Raw genomic sequence first — 18,110 nt, forward strand, 5'->3', positions numbered from 1 at the left:
AGACCTTCTTTGAAGGAAAATCTGATGTTAATGTATATAGATATTTTATACTATTACACTTTAAACTTCAGAAAAATCTTTGCTGCTTCTTTTTTAAATAAAAATCAATTTCTTTTTTGTACCTTTCCCCCATGATGGTCTTAAAGGTCTCCTGGGGTCCTGAATGCACCTGGCAAGGCTCTGTGACCAGCAGGGGAGGGTCTTGATTCCTGGTATTAGACCCCTGTTGACTGTATAACTTGCTGGTGGTTGCTGCCAGTTCATTTAAGGGGCCAAGCTGACCCATGAACACACAGGGCCCCCTGGGTGCAAGTCTTCATGAGCTGAATTTGCAGGCCCCAGAGAGGGGACTGGGAAGAGGCACTCAGGGGTGTAGCTGCCCAGAGTTCTCTCCACTTCTCCTTCACCCTTCCTGTTCCCTCTGCCTCCTGCCCTTTTCTGCCTGCCTTTCCTGAGATAAAATTCCTTAGTTACTTAAGTCATGCCTTTTTCCTGTCATCCCCAATCGGGTAGCTCTAGTTGTATTGTTCATTGCTGAATGAATAGTCATGAGCCTGGTTAAGGTACATTTGAGATCAGGTACAGGGAGTGGGATATGGGGGAGGAAGGGAGACAACAGTGGTTCTCAAATGCTCATCTTCTGATCCCTGGTCAGTCCCATGGAGTTTCCCATCGCTGGGCTTTAGAATGAAAAAAATCGTGTTTTTCATTAAACTAAAATTTAATACTTAATTCAAAAGGGCTGTCTTTTTGTATCTTCTTTATTCAGGGATTAAAAACAACTTTCTTTTATGAAGTAACTATGAGAATAGATATATAGGGTTTTGTTTTTTGGTCACATTTAATTTTTTCAATCAACTTTGTTAAGGCATAACGTATTTACATACAGTGAAATGCACACATTTTAAGTGTACTTTGAGGAGTTTTGACACGTATACACCCATGTAACCAGCACCCCCATCAAGACTTCAGACTTTCCAGTCAGTCCAGAAAGTTTCTTGTGCCCCTTTACAGTCCGCGCCCCTGCCCAGCCTCTAGGCAAGCTGTGAGCTGCTTTCTGTAACGACATATTAGTTGTGTCTGCTCTAGCATGCTGTGTAAATGGGACGGGGCAGCACTTACTCCTTTGTGTCTGGCTGCTTCCATGTAGCCTGATGCTTCGGAGATTCGTCCACGTAGTTGAATATAACAGTGATTTGTTTCTTTTTATTGCTAAATAGCATCCCGCTGTATGGGTATATGAAAGTTTGTGGAATGGTGTCTGTCTTAATGTCCTTATTTGACGATACAGAAGGTTGTCATCTCCATGATGCACTCCCTCCATCTTCCACCCCCTTATTTTACTGATCCTTGAAGGACACGTGCCTGGGAACCCCGGGGTGAGGGCATCATTTCCCACAGCCCTTGCAGTGATCCCTTCCAGCAGGTCACAGTAACACATCCTTCTGGGGCTGTGTCCATGTTCTCTCCAAGAGATGTCTGTCCTGCCGACTGCTGTCAGAGGCGGGCAGAGGGGCAGAGGGTGTGCCAGTCTGGCTCCTCTCATTCTGTGCCCAGTATCACTGAATGTCACCTGCTGGCTGGCAGAAGGTACCTGTCACGAGATGCGCTGGCCCTGAATCGCAGCCGGCACAGGTTATACCACTGACTGGACTACAGCAGTCATCCTAACACTCCGGCTTCACATGCTCGTCCGTGATTGATACAAGAAATCAATTACAACTGCGTTATAGTTGCCATTTTCAGTTAGCCAGGACCAGAGTGGAGAGAATTTAATTTTTAAATTACATTTTAGCAGGATACAAAACACCGGCCTGGGAAGTCTGTGGTTAAGTCCAACAGAGGCTGGCATACTCTTATGTTCTAGAAATAAGCTGATGTTTCCAGCATTGTTTTCAATTCTCTGCCCTTTAACTTACATATTAATATTTTAGTATAAAGAAAGAAGCCAACACTGGTGTATTTTTTAAATATTTTCTTTCCTGAGAAGTTTTATTTCTGTAAAAACTGTAGGTGATCTTACCAGGAGATGGTCTTCCTGTCTCCTTCCTAGAGTGGTGACTTCTGTGGTAGCTCCTCCCCCCACCCATCCTCTGTCCTGTCACCCGGTTTCCTCCCTTCGGAGCAGGTGTCACAGCCCACAGTCACATGGTTTTCTTCCAGTCACTGTCATGTTTATAGCTGGTCTTCTCTGGAGACGTAAGCCCTTGGGCCCTTATCACTGGGTCCCCGGCCCTCCCACAGGCCCTGACTGGTAATGATCACCCAGGAGATATAACTCAACAATATGACCCACACAAGTCCGCCACCAGCTGCTCTCACTGGTCAGAGCCTGGGTAGAGCTTTGGGAATATGTGACCATGTGCCCTTTGTACACAGCCCCCTACAGGCTCCCCATGCTCTGACTGTGCCTGTGGATTCAGTCATTGATCAGCCATCCCACCCACTGGGTTCCTCACGACGTGGCTGCCTCTCTCGTCGTCCAGGGCAAGGACGGGCAAATCAAGCTCCTGGACTGTGTCTGCGTGCAAGAAAGCCAGTGACTCCTGCCTCCCTCCCGACGTCCCCACTCCACCCTCCCGCACGCCAGCACGCACACGTCCCGGCTCTGACGGTCTCCAGCACCCACAGAGGAGTTCAGTTTTGTTCTGCACAGAGGGGTAGCCCTCTGCCCACTGTCCACCCCCTGGACATTATTCTGGGCACCTGGGCACTCCAGCCCCTTGCTCAGGAAGCACATGTTCTGGAGTCTTCTCTTATAAGGAGCCCTCTGGTGCCCTAGTCATACCTCCTCCCCCACAGGCTGTTCAGGAAAAGACAGGCCCCTGCCTTTCTTCAAGTGGTGGCAGGAGATAGGCCCTTCTGTGCAGAATCATTTTGGTCCACTTGTAGACCAAAGGAGCACAGGAGTACACACTTTACCTCGAACACACAACGTCCAAAACAAAACCGTTCCTCATTTCAGTCGTCTGATTTTGGTCAAAGGTACCACAGGAACAGTCACCAACTCTTGCCCCCAGATGTGCCTCATTTTGTTCTGACTCGTGGTCAGTGGCCTGAGAAGGAGAGGAGAGGCAGAGGAAACAAGGGAGGCCTGAGAGCAGGGTGGTGTAGCCTTGGGGAAGCTGTCTAGCACAGGCTTGTAGCCAGCTTTGAGTAACGCCTGAGCGCCCCGCTCAGTAGTCCATTTTCTTTTGTCACGTGAACTTAGGTACGTGACCCCCCTTCTGGGTTCAGTCATCGCTGTCCTGGAGTTGAGGAGACACTTAGTGCGAGGGCCCTCAGGTCTGCCGGGCCTCCATAAGCAGGGAGCCCCAGAAGGTGAGACACGGCAGCGGGCATCTTGCTTTTACAACCCAAGGGCCACATGACAGGGCCCTCGGCGCCAGGGCCGGACAGAGTTGCGCAGCAGTACGAAGGCAGCAGAAGCAAACCGGCAGTGGCCATGGAGGATGAGCTTTATTTTGCCTGAACAGAATTTCAAAATGTTCAACGAGTTGTCAACATTTTGAACTTGGGAGATCTGACACGGAAATCCTAATTTCCCGAGTTTCTGTAAAACATCAGAAAATGTGAGAACCCTAGACCGCTGTCCCAAAGGGTAGCCCAGCTTGGGGCTGAACAGTAGCTCCTCTTGGGACAGTTCCCGTGCCCTCTGCCATGCCACAGTCTTCATGGCTCCCAGTCAGAGGAGATCACCTGAGGGAACGGTCCACACCAAGTCCCCACTGCACAAAAAGGCTCACAGACCAAATGAAGTCTCTGATCACCCAGTTTATTAAGTCAGTTTAAACACGCACACACAGATGCAGGAGGATGAGGGGCAGGTGGGCGCATGGAGCGTGGGACCGGCAGGGGGGCGGTGTGTACTCTCTCACCCCAGGATCACACCATGTTCACCTGCTCTGTCTCTCTCTGTCACCACAGCCTCTCCTGCTCTGCTTGTCAGGACTACAGTTGTGAGCAAGGGGCCTCAGTAAACACAGGGCACCCAGAGGCAGTGCACACTTGCTCCATGGCAGCATACCTGGCCGGTGGCCTGCTGGACAGCCCTGGTTGTCACCTGCACTTCTTAGGTAGAGCACACGTGGACCCAGCATAGGAGCAGGTCACCAATGGTCTTCCATGCGGGACTGAATTAGCTGTTGGCCCCGAGCAGGCATGATCATGACCTAAGACTTTCTTTCTCTAGGTAATGTTCTTATCTGTTCCCTCATATTTATCTATTCTACCTTTCTCTGACATGCCCTATAGGTTATAGGCCCTTATTTGGCGTATCTTATGAATTCGTTTGTGTCTCGCAAGCTGCTTGAGTACTGGCTGTCTGTTCTGACACATTCTCTGAGGTTTACTTATATCCCATAAACTGCTAGCTTACTTACTGGTAGTGCCTAGTCCTTCTGATGAGCTTTGTCCATCCTCTGTAGCAGAATTGAAGGTGCTCAAACAACACGTAGACGCCCGCTACGCTCCCTTTTGTCCTACATCCTGACACTCGTGGAGCCTCTTGGAGTTTCGTTTCTCACTGAGCCCTGTAGGCCAGTTGAGTTTGCAACCTCTCTTCAAGGGAGGACACCGTCATCCATCAAGTACCTTCTTCAGCCCGGGTTCTTTGCCAGACATTTCCAGAAATGTGGAAACGATACCAAAATTGGGGTATTATTTGCATTTAATGAATTGGGAAATTATGAATGACTTGCTCAAGGCCACACAGCTAGTAGGGTGAACCACGTACCAAATGCCCATGTCAGATCTGAGAACTCTGAGCCATACTGGTGCCCTTGCTTATTCATTTTAATGTGCCTTCTACATTTCACTACTTTCTGCACTTTTTAGAAGTCGAGGCCATATTTTAGTGTTGGTCTAAACATGGTGGCCATTTCCACATCCTTGCCTGTTTTCAAAATCTCTTGTTTTTGTTTGTATTTTGATTTTCTATCTCGAATTCTGGCCAAGTTGCAGGCACTTTGTAAATTGGGGCTATTACTAAGGCTTTGACAAACCTGGAGAATTTGATGGTGGATAGACCTGCCAGGGAGCGTGAAAAGGAAATGCCCAGAAAATTTGCAGTTTGAGAGTTGAAGCAGTCACATTTACAGTCAGAGAAATTTCTCTTTATTTGGCAGGACAGAAATAAGAGCCATTCCAGTCTATTAGATAAACTATGCACACATACATCTTTTAGAAATACTCCCAACTTGATAGAATATAAATGTTCAGAAGGATTTGTGTGTTGGCATCTGAATCTCTGCTTATTAGTAACTTGATAGATTATCTCCCTGCGTGTGTATTAGTATAGCTGAGACAAATGGAGTGTTGCATAAGCTGTGGTCCATCTAGATCCCAATATTCAGTTTGTGTATTATTTTCAAACATAAATAACAAGTGAAAGAAATAACATTGGGACTCGAAGAATCATATTTTATCCTGTTTTTTTAAGCACCCCTCCATCTCTGTGAGAACATTGTCTTTCACTGAAAAATTTAAGAAAAAACACTTTTCCCTTCCCCTGTTTTCACACAAAGCAACTAATCTTTTCTGTCACTTTCACTTGAGCAGTTGTGTTTCTCTTCACAAGGTAAAGGCTGCATATATGAGAAACAGCAAAGAAGAAATGAGTTGACTCACAAGCACCAAAGGAAAGCGGTCATCATGTGTGGCCAGGCCTTGAATTTTCATTTCAAATATGTTTTTTCCTTATAAGACTATATTAATATTTTGTCTTCCTTAACTTCAGAATTTTGGGGGTTTTACATCTCTTCCTGAAATGAATTGGTTTTAAAATAGGTCACAAAATGGTTTGAGTTCCCCTCTTTGCAATTGCTGCCTGAGGATACCCCTTGCCTTTCAGTCGTGCATAAGAAAAGGCTTTCTTTAGGAACAGGATCACAGTTCCAGGAGTTACCATTTACTGGGCACCCCGACACCCTGCTGGTTGTTTCACATGCTTTTCCTTCATCTGTAGGTTAGTATCACGAGCCCATTTCACAGGTGAAGAAACTGAAGCTGGAAGAGTTGCAAAATAGAACCAAAGTCACACAGCTAATTAGGCAATGGGCTAAAGTTAGGATCCAAGTCTGTCTTAATCCAGAGTTTTTCATTATTCCATTCTCCAGTGATGCCTGGTAGAGAGTTTGCATTCTGGGCTTTGCCTCTGAATATCTTGGTAATTTGAAGGAAAATTGGTTAGGCTCTCATTCTCGCAATTTCACACAATTTTAAAGTAGGGTAATTTTCACTATTCCTCACTGGTTTTACAGAGGTGTTAAGGGAAGGGAAAAGTACTTATTAGTAATGATCTTGGATTTCAAAGGCATCCATTTTATCAGAATCTTAGAGTCTTTTTACATTCTTTCAAATTTACCTTCAAACTGCTAGATAAAGTACACTAAAATAAACGGTATTATCCCGATTTTGAAGGTGCTGAAATTGAAGCATATAGAAGTGGTAATTTCTAGTTATTTCAAAAGGCTGAGACTTGGGTCAGCTAGAAAGCGCTGTTTGATTTTGCATCCCTTCATAGTTATGTAGATGTGGTGTAGCTCACTAGTCAGCTCCTTTCTGCATGGCACGCCATGTTCAACCCAGGTCTAGAAGCCAAGGGCTCTGAGGCACTTCCTGTACTTGTTGGTGCTACATCTATGCAGAAGGATATCTGGGGAGTTTCTTGGATAACTGGGCTGAGTAATCTTATATCTGCGTGGGTCTCCTGCTTTTAGGAGTCTTTAAAATGCTCCAAACTCCATACACCTCCCGTCTGTGTCACCAACAGTCAGGGCAGACCTAGGATTGGATTATAGATTCCTCTCTCCTTGCCCAGTGCACTGGCTTTAAGACCATGCTCCTCCTGCTGGGGCCCAATTTCTTCACTCAGGTGCCTTGGAGACAGAATTTCCAGAGTTCATAGGCTGCTGGTTCCTGGGGCCACTGCCATGGAGGGGGATGCCTGCTCACTTCCAGATCTCATGACGCAGTTTGTGGGCATGATTCCCATGGCAGCTATTGGCTGCCTAGGTGGTTGCTGACATGGTGTCTTTTCCTTTGTGTCCATTTGGCTGTAGAGCTCAGCACTCCTTTGGGTTTCTCAGAAAGAAAGGTATATAAACTTGCCTGAAATTTCCCTAAGGAAACCAAGGAAGGAGGTGCGTTGCACATCTCAGAACAAGTAACTGAAGATACCCTGTTAGCTAATTATGTTCTCCCAAAAGCACCGGCCTTCCCTCCTGCCTCCAAGATATCCTTTGGGAGCTCCAGCTGCTGCCCCCTTGCTAAGTGGAAAGATTCCACTTCAGCCTACTTTTTAGGCCTCTCTCCCAAGTTTACATACCCAAAGGACCTTGACATTCAGAAACAAACACTCTTATGTTCCTAGGACCCACCCCCCCCAAAGGCAACTTAGAGACCACCTTTTGTTTCTTGATATGTTTTTGGGGAGTCTCACATCTACTCCCCGTACCTCGTTTCTTACCCCAAACCTGTCATCATGGTATTTCTTCTACATCAGCAGATTCTCTCTCCAAAGGAATTTGATAAACAACATTTTCTCTTTCTTTGTTTTATAATTCTTTACCCTCTCCCATTATCTCCTCTAATGCTTACTTTCTAAAAACTTTAAACAGCTATAGGTAAGTCAGAAAAGGCCTAAAATGCAGGTCATTCCACTGCCCACATTTCAGCATAGAAAGGGAATTAGTGCAACAGAAAAGTGTTTATTGAAAAGAGACTCTGGGCTCCACTGTCTCCATTATGCATCCATTTATTATTTAACAAATACTCATTTGGTACCTGTTGTTTTTTTAAAGACCATGCTGGAAGTATCAAGATATTGAAGGATAGGAAAGATGAATAAATAGTTCATGTACTCTTGGGTCCACTAAGTGGAGGGGAGAGAAACATACAAAAACTAGAACAATGCAGAGCAAAGGGGAGTCATGAAGGAGCAGTCAGGGAGATAACATCTTTGTTTACCTGAGGAAGATGGGTGGATGTCCGTGACAAAGGCCTGAGGGCAGACAGAGACAAATGTTCTGTGGGTAAGAGGAAGCAGGACAGTTGGAGGCCAACCTTGGGGAGGGACTCTCCTTTAAGTAGAGGTGAGTGGGGACAATGAAGTGAAGATGAAGAGGTCTGGGGGGGATGGGGAAGAGGAGAGTGAATGTAGCAACAGTGTCATTTTGAGAAGGGCTGAAAGGTGCTCGGGCAGTTGGTCTTGGGTGACCCTAATCATCTCAGTAAAACATAATCATTGTCCGTGAGGATTGAAAATCTAGAATGTTTTGAAGTACTCATTGCCAAGAATGTAATTTGGAAGGATTTCCAAGTAGGAGTAACTCTGTTGAGTCAAAATAGCATAAATTTCATACATTCTGCTTTCTTTGGGGGGCAGCACACTGGAGAGAAAGTTGACACCACAGACTGCCTGATTTGGGGGATTATTCTAATGTGGCCCCACTAGAAGGCCTAGGGAGCTAGGGAAGTGAGGGGTCGGGCCTCCAGGGCTGAGAAGACTGACCTGGAGTCCAGCCTGGGCCTGTGACGGAGTGAGCAGAAGGGAAGAGGTGAGCTAAGAGACCAGAAGAGGTTATGGGCAGTCCCAGTGAAAATAGACAGTGGACTCCACAAATGTAGTGTGAGCATGCCCATCAGAAACCCTTTAAGGATTTGGCCATCTTAGAGGCAGACCGGAGCAAGGACTTAGAGGATGATGGCAGGCTGTGGTTAGTGAGGTATTGGCCTCTTTCCAGTTTAGTTCCATTTGTAACAGTTCTCTGAGCTTTTAATTAAGTCTGATATATTAATACTTTCTACCATACAAATTCCAATATTTATATTTCATGTTCCCTCAGACCTGTTCACAGTTCTGTGGCTACGGAAGACCATATTTTGCACAAATCTGATTAAACTTTAGTATAAAGTTTTAGTGTAAAAACTTGTAGTGTATATTAGGTTGGCATTCAACTTACTAAATAGAAGGAATTTTTATATACTTTAGGCAGCTCCTCGAAATGTTGTTAGAAAATAAATGTTGTTTGAGAGAACTCTAATAGTAACTATTTACAAGGAAGCCAGTTAGAGTATTTTTCTTTGGGTGAAAAATTGTAGATTCTCCTTACACAGATAGATATACACAAGGGAATATATACTGATGACAGATCTTAAAATCGACAATTCTCAAACCAGCAAAATATGTATATAACATAAATTTGTGGAAAGCACTCAATAGAGAATTGTTTATAAGTAAATGCAGTTCATCTCATGGACATGTTTATGGTGTTTAAGTTGCACTTGATCATTTTATGGCCCAGAAAAGATGGATTTGTATCAGCAGAGCCATCCAGTGACAGAGAAGTAATGAATTTGCTGCTCAAAGATATGCAGTAACGATGCCCTGCTTTCTCAACATTGAAGAAAATAATCGAATATTTTGACCTGATTTATTTAGTGTAGTGATCTTCTGTCCCTTCTGTCTGCATCAACACCTCATCCCATGCCCAATTTTAATTTGGGGCAAAAATAAGATTTTGATATATATTTCCCCTTTCTATGTAGGTTTTCCAAACTTCACATGTGCCTTTTCCCACCTCCACGGGTGATGGTGTCTCCATTATAGAGAAGGGACTTGACTTTGACTCCATGTTTTCCTGTGGAGAGATGACACATGTGGTTGCCTTGCCCTCACACCCCACCCCCCCGTTTCTGCAGTGATCATGACTGGCCTTTATGCTTCATCATCCTTGTCCTCATCCTGTTTGCATATTGGCAGACAAGGGGAGATTTAAATGTTTTATATATAAAATAGGAAGCCTGAGCCGTTGCAGTCCTTATACTTAACCTGGAGTCAGGTAAAGATCTCAAGGGTGAAGAATTTAGAAATCTCTCTGTGTCACTGTAAACTTGTGTTACAGATATATTGAGAAGGCACCATATTCTCAATGCAGTTAAAAAAACAGATCATCGTACTGTGTGACCAATTCAAATAATGTGATTCAGATGAACCTCAAAGACACCACTAGAAAAGGGTATGTGGAGCCAGGATGGCAGCAGGCCCTGTTTGCCATTTTGACAGATCTAGGCCAAGCCTGGAACTCTTACCTGAATTGGAAAAGAAAAATAATCTTAAGTACACCTTTCAGCAAACTGCCAACATCTAATGTGGCACCTAACACATAGCAGTAGCTCAATGAATGTTTATTTCTACAGTTAGAGTTCTTCCACCTCTACCCCAATTACTGCCAAATGCTCATTCCCTCAGAAGGCTTAAAATTTTGTAGGGTGGAGAGGCACTTATGTAACTAAAATCAGTTCTGTAGGTTAATTAATATAACTTTAATGATATAACTGATATCCTGTGATATGTGCTCTGGTTAAACCATGAGCTACATGCTAAGGAATCATGGAGGAGGGAATGATTTTTCCAGGAGAGAACTGTGAGAAAGCTGCCAAGGGAGGAATTGTGGTTTGGATGCCATCCGGGAGGCAGCTCTCTAGTCACAGAATAGGGTATATAACTGAGGAGGCCGTTCAAAAGATTCTGCAAAAGACCAATGAATATGCCGTATTTCTGGGTGAAGTTGTCTGAAGTATGAGATTTCTGATCCACTGGGAGCTGACGTTAGAAAGGTGGTGTTGGGCCAGCCTGGAAAAGGCCCTGAATGCCACGCTGAGGGCCTTGGCCTTGAGGGCGGGCGGGCGGGAGGCTACTAGGACACCAGACTTGATTTTGGAGCAGCAGTACTGCAGCGATTTACAGCAAGGCTGCTTATACACCCGAGAGCTTCTGATTAAGTAAGTGTGGGTGAAACCTCAGACTTTGCATTTCTAACAAGTTCCTGGTGCTGCTGGTCAGGCATCACACTTTTAGTGGTTTAGACTATAGACTGAAACACTGAGGGTAGAAGTCATTCAGATCTGTAATGTGGGTTTGTTAATTTGAGTTTATTGACATATTAAGTAAGATACACGGCAACAAAATAAATCATTACCCAGAACGTGCCAGTAGTGATCTTCATTGTTTAGCATTTTGAAGAAATTATATACACAGTGTTAATGGTTCCAGAAAGTTCCCTTCCTTTTCATTAATAGTGGGACTCTTGGAGTCACCAGCATAACACAGTGAAGATAGAGATCCCTCTTACACCTATACTGACCTTATTAAGCCCAATTCAAAGGAGTACCTGTATAAAGCTTGTGATAGTCCTCTGTACATTGGGCCATCTTTCTCTGGCCCCTCTCAGCTCTGCATGCCACCATGTTTTAGCATCCCACATGCCACTGAAAGCACTGGGGACTGATACCAAGAAAGCAGAAGGAAGTGCATTGGATACTTTTCTGGGGGCTCCCTCAGGGACTATGTCCTCTCCTTGCTGACTTGTTGGCTTGTGCCCAATGCCCTTGATTCTCCTGCCCAGGAAATCACTTAGCCAGGTCACGATCTCCCCAGTATTTAGTGTATGCATGTTGTTAGAGAAATTGGTATCCCTTATAAAGGTACTATTCTCGGGCCACCGTGGAAAGAGGAATGAAACCCCAAATTATGAGGTAGATTTGGAATAGCCATTTCATTAATTAGAGATTTTAAATAGTGATCTGACGTGAATGAGCTGAGAAAACAAGGTGGGAAAGACTGCAGGCCAAAGCCTTACAAGCTAAGTTTCCACTTACCTTGTATCTTTATCCTAATTTTACTTGAGGCCATCTCTTCTACCCAGAGAGATGAAAAAAGGTGTTGCTGGCTCATTGTCACTCAGAGCCTAAGCATTTGTAAGATAAGTCCATCTTGGGGCTCCCTCTTCCATCTCTTCATTTAGGATGCCTGTGACGTGCCAAGTACTCTTCTAAGGTGCAGTGAAAACCAGCTAAAAATCCCACCTCTCCTGGAGCTGATATTCCAGTGGAGAAGGCAAACGGAAAACAGGATACCATGTTAGGTAGTAGGAAGTGCCTAGTAGAACAGTAAATTAGAAGAGAGGAGCAAGTAGTGTGGAGATGGGTAAGGGGGTGCCATTTTAGATGGTATATCCAGAGAAAGTATCAGTGAGAAGGTGATTTTGAGCCTAGACCTAAAGGAAGTGAGGGAGCTAGTCATGTGAAAAGAATATTCCAGAAAGAGGAAAAATCTCGTGAAAAGTCCTTGAGGCCGTACTTATGATGTAGCACGTTTGAAGAGGAAAAGAGGAGAGAAAGAGGAACATCAAGGATGATGCCAGTGTTTTTGGATTGAACAGGTAGGAGAGTGGCATTGTCATTTACTGAGATGGGGAGGTAGGAAGGGGAGGGAGTTTGGGAGATTAAGTTTGGTAAGTTTAGCCATGTTAAGTCTGAGATGCAATTAGACATCCAAGTAGGCACAGTAGGATATACGAGTCTGGGTTCGGGGGACAGATATGAGCATCTAGGGAATCATCAGCATATAAATGTAAGCTTTGAGATGGGATGAGATCATTAAAGGAGTGAGTGCAGGTAGAAAATAAAATATGTTCAAGGACTAAGCCCTGGGATACTTTGATGTTTAGAGGTCAGGGAGATGAAGAGAAATCTCAGCAGAGAAAACTGAGGTAAGGGTGTAGCAACCTAGAAGCCAAATGAAAAAGAAGTTACAAGGAGGAGCTGTTGGGACATCAAATCCTGCCGATAGATGGAGTAAGATCAAGACCAAGAATTAACCAGTGCATTAGCAGTATGGGGGTTGTTGATGACGCTGGTAGGAGTAGTTTGAGTGGAATGCTGAGTGGATTGAAGGGGATTCAAGGGACAATGGGAAGAAAGAAATTGAAATACCAAGAATAAACTCTTTTAAGGAGTTTTGTGATGATGGGAAGGATAGAAATGGAATGGTAATTAGAAAGGACAATGAGGCCAAGGTGGGAATTTAAGATGAGAGAAATAATAGCTTGTTTGGGTGCTGATGGGAATAATCTAGTGCAGAATGATACAGAATGAGAATGTGTTGGTGCAGGAGAGAGAAGAGAAAACTACGTCTTGCAGTATCCTTCAGAAGGCAAGATGGAATGCAGTGTATAAGGAGAGGGCTTGACTTTAACAGGAGCACTGATCCATATGTCATGCCTGGTAACAGGGAAAAACAGGAGGTACAGGGTAGATGGTGGCAATGAAGAGACTTGATTAAGGGTACCTGGGGAAATGTTCTTTTGATTTCTTTCATTTTCTCAATGAAATAGGAATTAAGGTTATCAGCTGAGGACAGGGAGAAAAGTGATGAAAGCTTGAGGAGAAAGGTGAGGTAAACTATTTACAAAACTGCTATCTAAGAGAAGAGTGGATAGGACTGGAAAATGGGATATGACTGGTGGGAGGCATCCGGGCTGACCTGAAAGTGGGGATTGTGACTTTCAAATGAGACCAGTCGGTCCACTTCGTGGTGTGTTTTTCTTTCACATTCTGCTAGGCAGGTGCAAGCCCAGAGTAAGTAGACAGTTGGATTTCTCCAAGGTTATGGTTTAGTTATTGGTCCAGGGAATTTCAAGAGCAGGACAAAGAGATTTGAGGTTGAATGCAAAGGAATGGTTGTCATGATTGCCCATGGTTTCTAAGTTGAGTGAGGAAGGAACCAGGGCGAAGGTCAAGGAGCAGGTCAGGGTGTTGGAGGGATCATCTGGGTATTACTGGAATGACCAAGATTCATGGCAGGAGTTCCAAAGTGTTGGAGCAGGTGACATTGAGCAGAACCTAAGACCTTCAAGGAATTGGGAAGTGACTAAGGTGAGTTGAAAACTGTAAGAAAGGTGGGTGGAGTGTAGGGTCTGAAGGCATGAGCTTCACAGAGGAGGGATTTTAGAATGGAGAGAGGAGCAGTGGTTTGAAAGTTGGGCAGAGAACAACAATCTCTACCTACATCCCAGCACGATGGGAGGAAGAGTGGGGGGAGAAAACAGTCCCTACTTGAGAGGGCTGCCGGGGCAGTGGATCCTCAGGGGAGAGCCAGCCTTCAGTTAGAGTAAAGATGATGGGGATGTTCCCAGAAGAGGCTAAGGATCTGGAGTATTTTGCTGATAATTGACTAGGAGTTAAAGAGAGCCAGGGAGCACAGGAGAATCTGATGGATGAGAGTCCTAGGCGTCTTTGGTGACTTTCTATGGAATTCAGAGTCCCACAGCAAGGTCTCGCCTGTGAGCATCCAGCATTTTACTGCTCCCAGGTCACGAGTGTGGCTCCATGAACTTTCTGGGCTCTCTTGGCAAGTAGGCAGTGTCATGGCCCTTCCTGTTTTCCCTTTTACACCTGGTTTGTGTCCAGCCAAAGTGGTATATTGCTGCATTCTCGACCTAAGGAAGCCCTCACACAACTCACACCCATGGTGGCCTCCGTCACGGTGCCTTTGTGGGGTCTGTTGAAGAGAAGAGAACCGAGAGAAACCCCCCCACACACACACACGCAGCTTAGCTGCCGGGAGCAGTGTTTTCCAAGCTTGAGTGACTTGCATACCAGCTTTCAAAATTTACAGCTGCTGAGCTACTGTACTATTTTCATTTAATGATATTTTTGGTAAATAGACTTACTTTTTTTTCCTCATAGAACTATCTTTTTTGAGGGAACTCATAAGAAGAAACCTGACACAATTAAAAAATTCATTATAAATAATGAATACAGAACCAGAATGCTGAAAATTCTTAAAAAAAAAAAAAAAGTATATCCTTATATGACCTAAAATCATCTCACTTGCCACTTTGGGAAATGAGTGAACCCAAGACTGGCTGAGACTCAAGACTCACTCCTCCTGAAACTACCCATGTGGGTATTCTCCCCACTACTGCTTCTCCTCTCCTACTGATCCCCATGTGGGAAAATCAGGCTGAATTACAGTGCTTGAGAAGGGCATTGCTGTAATGTGCAGGATAAGATTTCCCATATGGGGACAAGGCCCATGCAAATGCCCTGGCGTGGGCAGGCAGTGGGTTAAAAATTTAGAATTTGGGTCTTTAAGATAAAATTTTTTTTTATTATTATGTTATGTTAATCACCATACATTACATCATTAGTTTTTGATGTAGTGTTCCATGATTCATTATCTGTGTATAACACCCAGTGCTCCATGCAGAACGTGCCCTCTTTAATACCCATCACCAGGCTAACCCATTCTCCCACTCCCCTCCCCTCTAGAACCCTCAGTTTGTTTTTCAGAGTCCATCGTCTCTCATGGTTCATCTCCCCCTATGACTTCCCCCCCCTTCATTTTCCCCTCCTGCTATCTTCTTCTTCTTTTTTTTTTTTTTTAACATATAAGGTATTATTTGTTTCAGAGGTACAGATCTGTGATTCAACAGTCTTGCACAATTCACAGCGCTCACCACAGCACATACGCTCCCCAATGTCTATCACCCAGCCACCCCATCCCTCCCACCCCCCACCATTCCAGCAACCCTCCGTTTGTTTCCTGAGATTAAGAATTCCTCGTATCAGTGAGATCATATGATACATATCTTTCTCTGATTGACTTATTTCGCTCAGCATAACACCCTCCAGTTCCATCCACGTTGTTGCAAATGGCAAGATCTCATTCCTTTTGATGGCTGCATAATATTCCATTGTGTGTGTGTGTGTGTGTGTGTGTGTGTGTGTGTGTGTACACACACACACACACACCATATCATCTTTATCCATTCATCTGTCGATGGACACACACACACACACCATATCATCTTTATCCATTCATCTGTCGATGGACATCTTGGCTCTTTCCACAGTTTGGCTATTGTGGACATTGCTGCTATAAACATTGGAGTGCACGTACGTACCCCTTTAAGATAAAAAATTTAGGTCTTTTTCTATGGGCAGCATGAAACTACTAGGGGGTCTTGATGGGGGAGGTGTGTGTGGAATGATCGGATTTAAGTTTTAAAAAGCTGCCTCATCAGTTGTGCAGAGAAGGGATTGGAGTGGGCAGATGTGGACACAGACAACTGGGGGAATCCCTGGTAAAGGCCATCAGAGACCCAATGGCCCAAAGTGACATGGTGATGATGGTGGTGGAGGATGGAAGAATAGAGCTCCAAGAAGTTTTTACAGAGCAGAGGAGCAAGACCTAGTACCTGTTGGGCTATGGTTATGTTGGTGGGGAGGAGGGGATCAGGCATGGCTTCAGCATCTGTCTGGCGGAGGTTGCTGGATGGTGTGGTGATATGCACCAGACAAGAACTAGAGTTGAGACTAGAGAGAGCATGTGGAGTTTGGTTTTAGACAAGATGACTTTGAAGTTCTTGTGATGTGACATGTAAAGAATGATGTCTCCAAGTTGAGTACATGGGTCTAGAGCTTGGAAGAAAGGTGGGAAATGTAATGGGAATTTGAGACTCGTTAGCCTGTGATTATCAAGGTTGGTGGGGTCTCCCAACCTCCCAATGTCCTGTGACTTTCATATGTGAGCAGATGTGCCTCAGGGCCTTTGCATGTGTACCAGTCAGCGCATTTAACAGGAACAGTAAGTTGAACTACCAGTTAAAGGTTGGGTTGAGAATTCCTCCTCTAAAATGAAGCAAAATATATTGTGTGTTTTTATACTAATAATTGAGATACAGAAATTTTGTTTTCTCATATTTCTTTGTCCTCTTTCTCCTTCCACCTCCTCATCCTCCTTTTCTTTCTCCTTTTTTTCTCTGCTTTTCCTTCTCTTATTTTTTTCCATCCTGTCCACTATCGTGGCATGTGGTAACCTACACTGACGTTTTATATGGGCACAGTGCCATAACAGAAAGGTCACCCTTTGGGGTTTACTTTTCTCAACCCATGTGGAGGGTTAAGGGACACTCTTTATAAACCAGTAAGAGGTAACTATCTGTCTGTCATTTTACATGGGCACATACTGCTTATAAGTAGATTTAGGAACCAGAGATGCATCCTTAAGTAGAGTACGCTTTTATTTCTAAGTCTTATTTATGCATCTAGATTAATGTTTTCAGTTCTGGAGAAATTTTACATGCTAATCACTTTTTGTTAATTTTAAAATTATTTTTTAAAAAATGCTAGTCATTTTTTCCCTCTAATTAATGCTGATTTATTTTGATTTTCCCGGTTAATAGATTACTGTCCTAGATGAGACATGGACCGTATTCAGGCGCTACAGTCGTTTTCGAGAAATGCATAAAACATTGAAGTTAAAGTATGCAGAGGTAAGTTATGAAATAATTATCTCCAATTAAGAACATTTATTTTATAAAGCAAATGAGCTGATTGCATTATCAATGCTCCCCCCCGCTTTTAGGTGTCAGCTTGTAAGTGTCACCAAGTTTTATTGCAATTACTCATCTGTCAAAGGTAGCTTTTTAACTTCTGTTCTTTGTTCCATTTCCATCCTACACAATTTAAACATTTCCTGAACCCAAGATTTTGAAAGTGATAGTAAAGTGATGGTAAATGAATTCTATCCTTTTCATAAATTTTACAACGAACCTTAAATAAATATTTTAATCAATTTACAACTTTTAAACTGTAAGACCTATTAAAATAGTAATAAATCCCTCAATATAGATTTGTCCTTTCTTTTCTTAAAAAAGACTATATTAATACTTAGACTTCTACTTAATGAGAAGTTAAGTCTTAAAAGTAAATTTGCCATCAGACATGGATGGGAGATAGATCATAAGTATGGAATTATTTAGAACCAAGGAGGCATTTCATGCATCTGATCAGATATCCAGAGTATATTGATACATTGTTATTCTTTTCCTCTTTGGACAAAGACTAGTTTTTAAAATACTTTTGACTTGGGGCGCCCAGGTGGCTCAGTCGGTTAAACGTCTGACTCTTGGGTTTCGGGTCATGTCATGATCTTAGGGTGGTAAAGATCAAGCCCCACATCTGGCTCCAGTGGGGAGTTTGCTTAAGGATTCTCTCTCTCTCTCTCTCGCTCTCTGCCCTCCGCCCCATTCACACTCACTCGTTCTCTCACAAATAAATAAATCTTAAAAAAATAAAATACTTTAGGGGTGCCTGGGTGGCTCAGTTGGTTAAGCAGCTGCCTTCAGCTCAGGTCATGATCCCAGGGTCCTGGGATCGAGCCCCGCATCGGGCTCCCTGCTCAGCAGAGAGCCTGCTTCTCCCTTTCCCTCTGCCTGCCACTCTGCCTACTTGTGCTCTCTCTGTCAAATAAATAAATA

At 43.9% G+C, this 18,110-nt stretch overlaps 1 protein-coding gene across 3 annotated transcripts in view; it reads left to right on the top strand.

The window, feature by feature from the left end:
- The window catches only part of KIF16B (kinesin family member 16B), a 297,963-nt gene that overhangs the window by 218,742 nt on the left and 61,111 nt on the right, over window positions 1–18,110 (top strand). For all 3 annotated transcript variants that reach the window (XM_078056901.1, XM_078056903.1, XM_078056902.1), the window contains one exon: window positions 17,034–17,123. In XM_078056901.1, the coding sequence (XP_077913027.1) occupies window positions 17,034–17,123 (90 nt within the window). The remainder of the gene's footprint in view (window positions 1–17,033; window positions 17,124–18,110) is intronic.

Source organism: Halichoerus grypus, chromosome 10 (assembly GCF_964656455.1).
Source record: "Halichoerus grypus chromosome 10, mHalGry1.hap1.1, whole genome shotgun sequence".
NCBI classification, from domain to species: Eukaryota; Metazoa; Chordata; class Mammalia; order Carnivora; family Phocidae; genus Halichoerus; species Halichoerus grypus.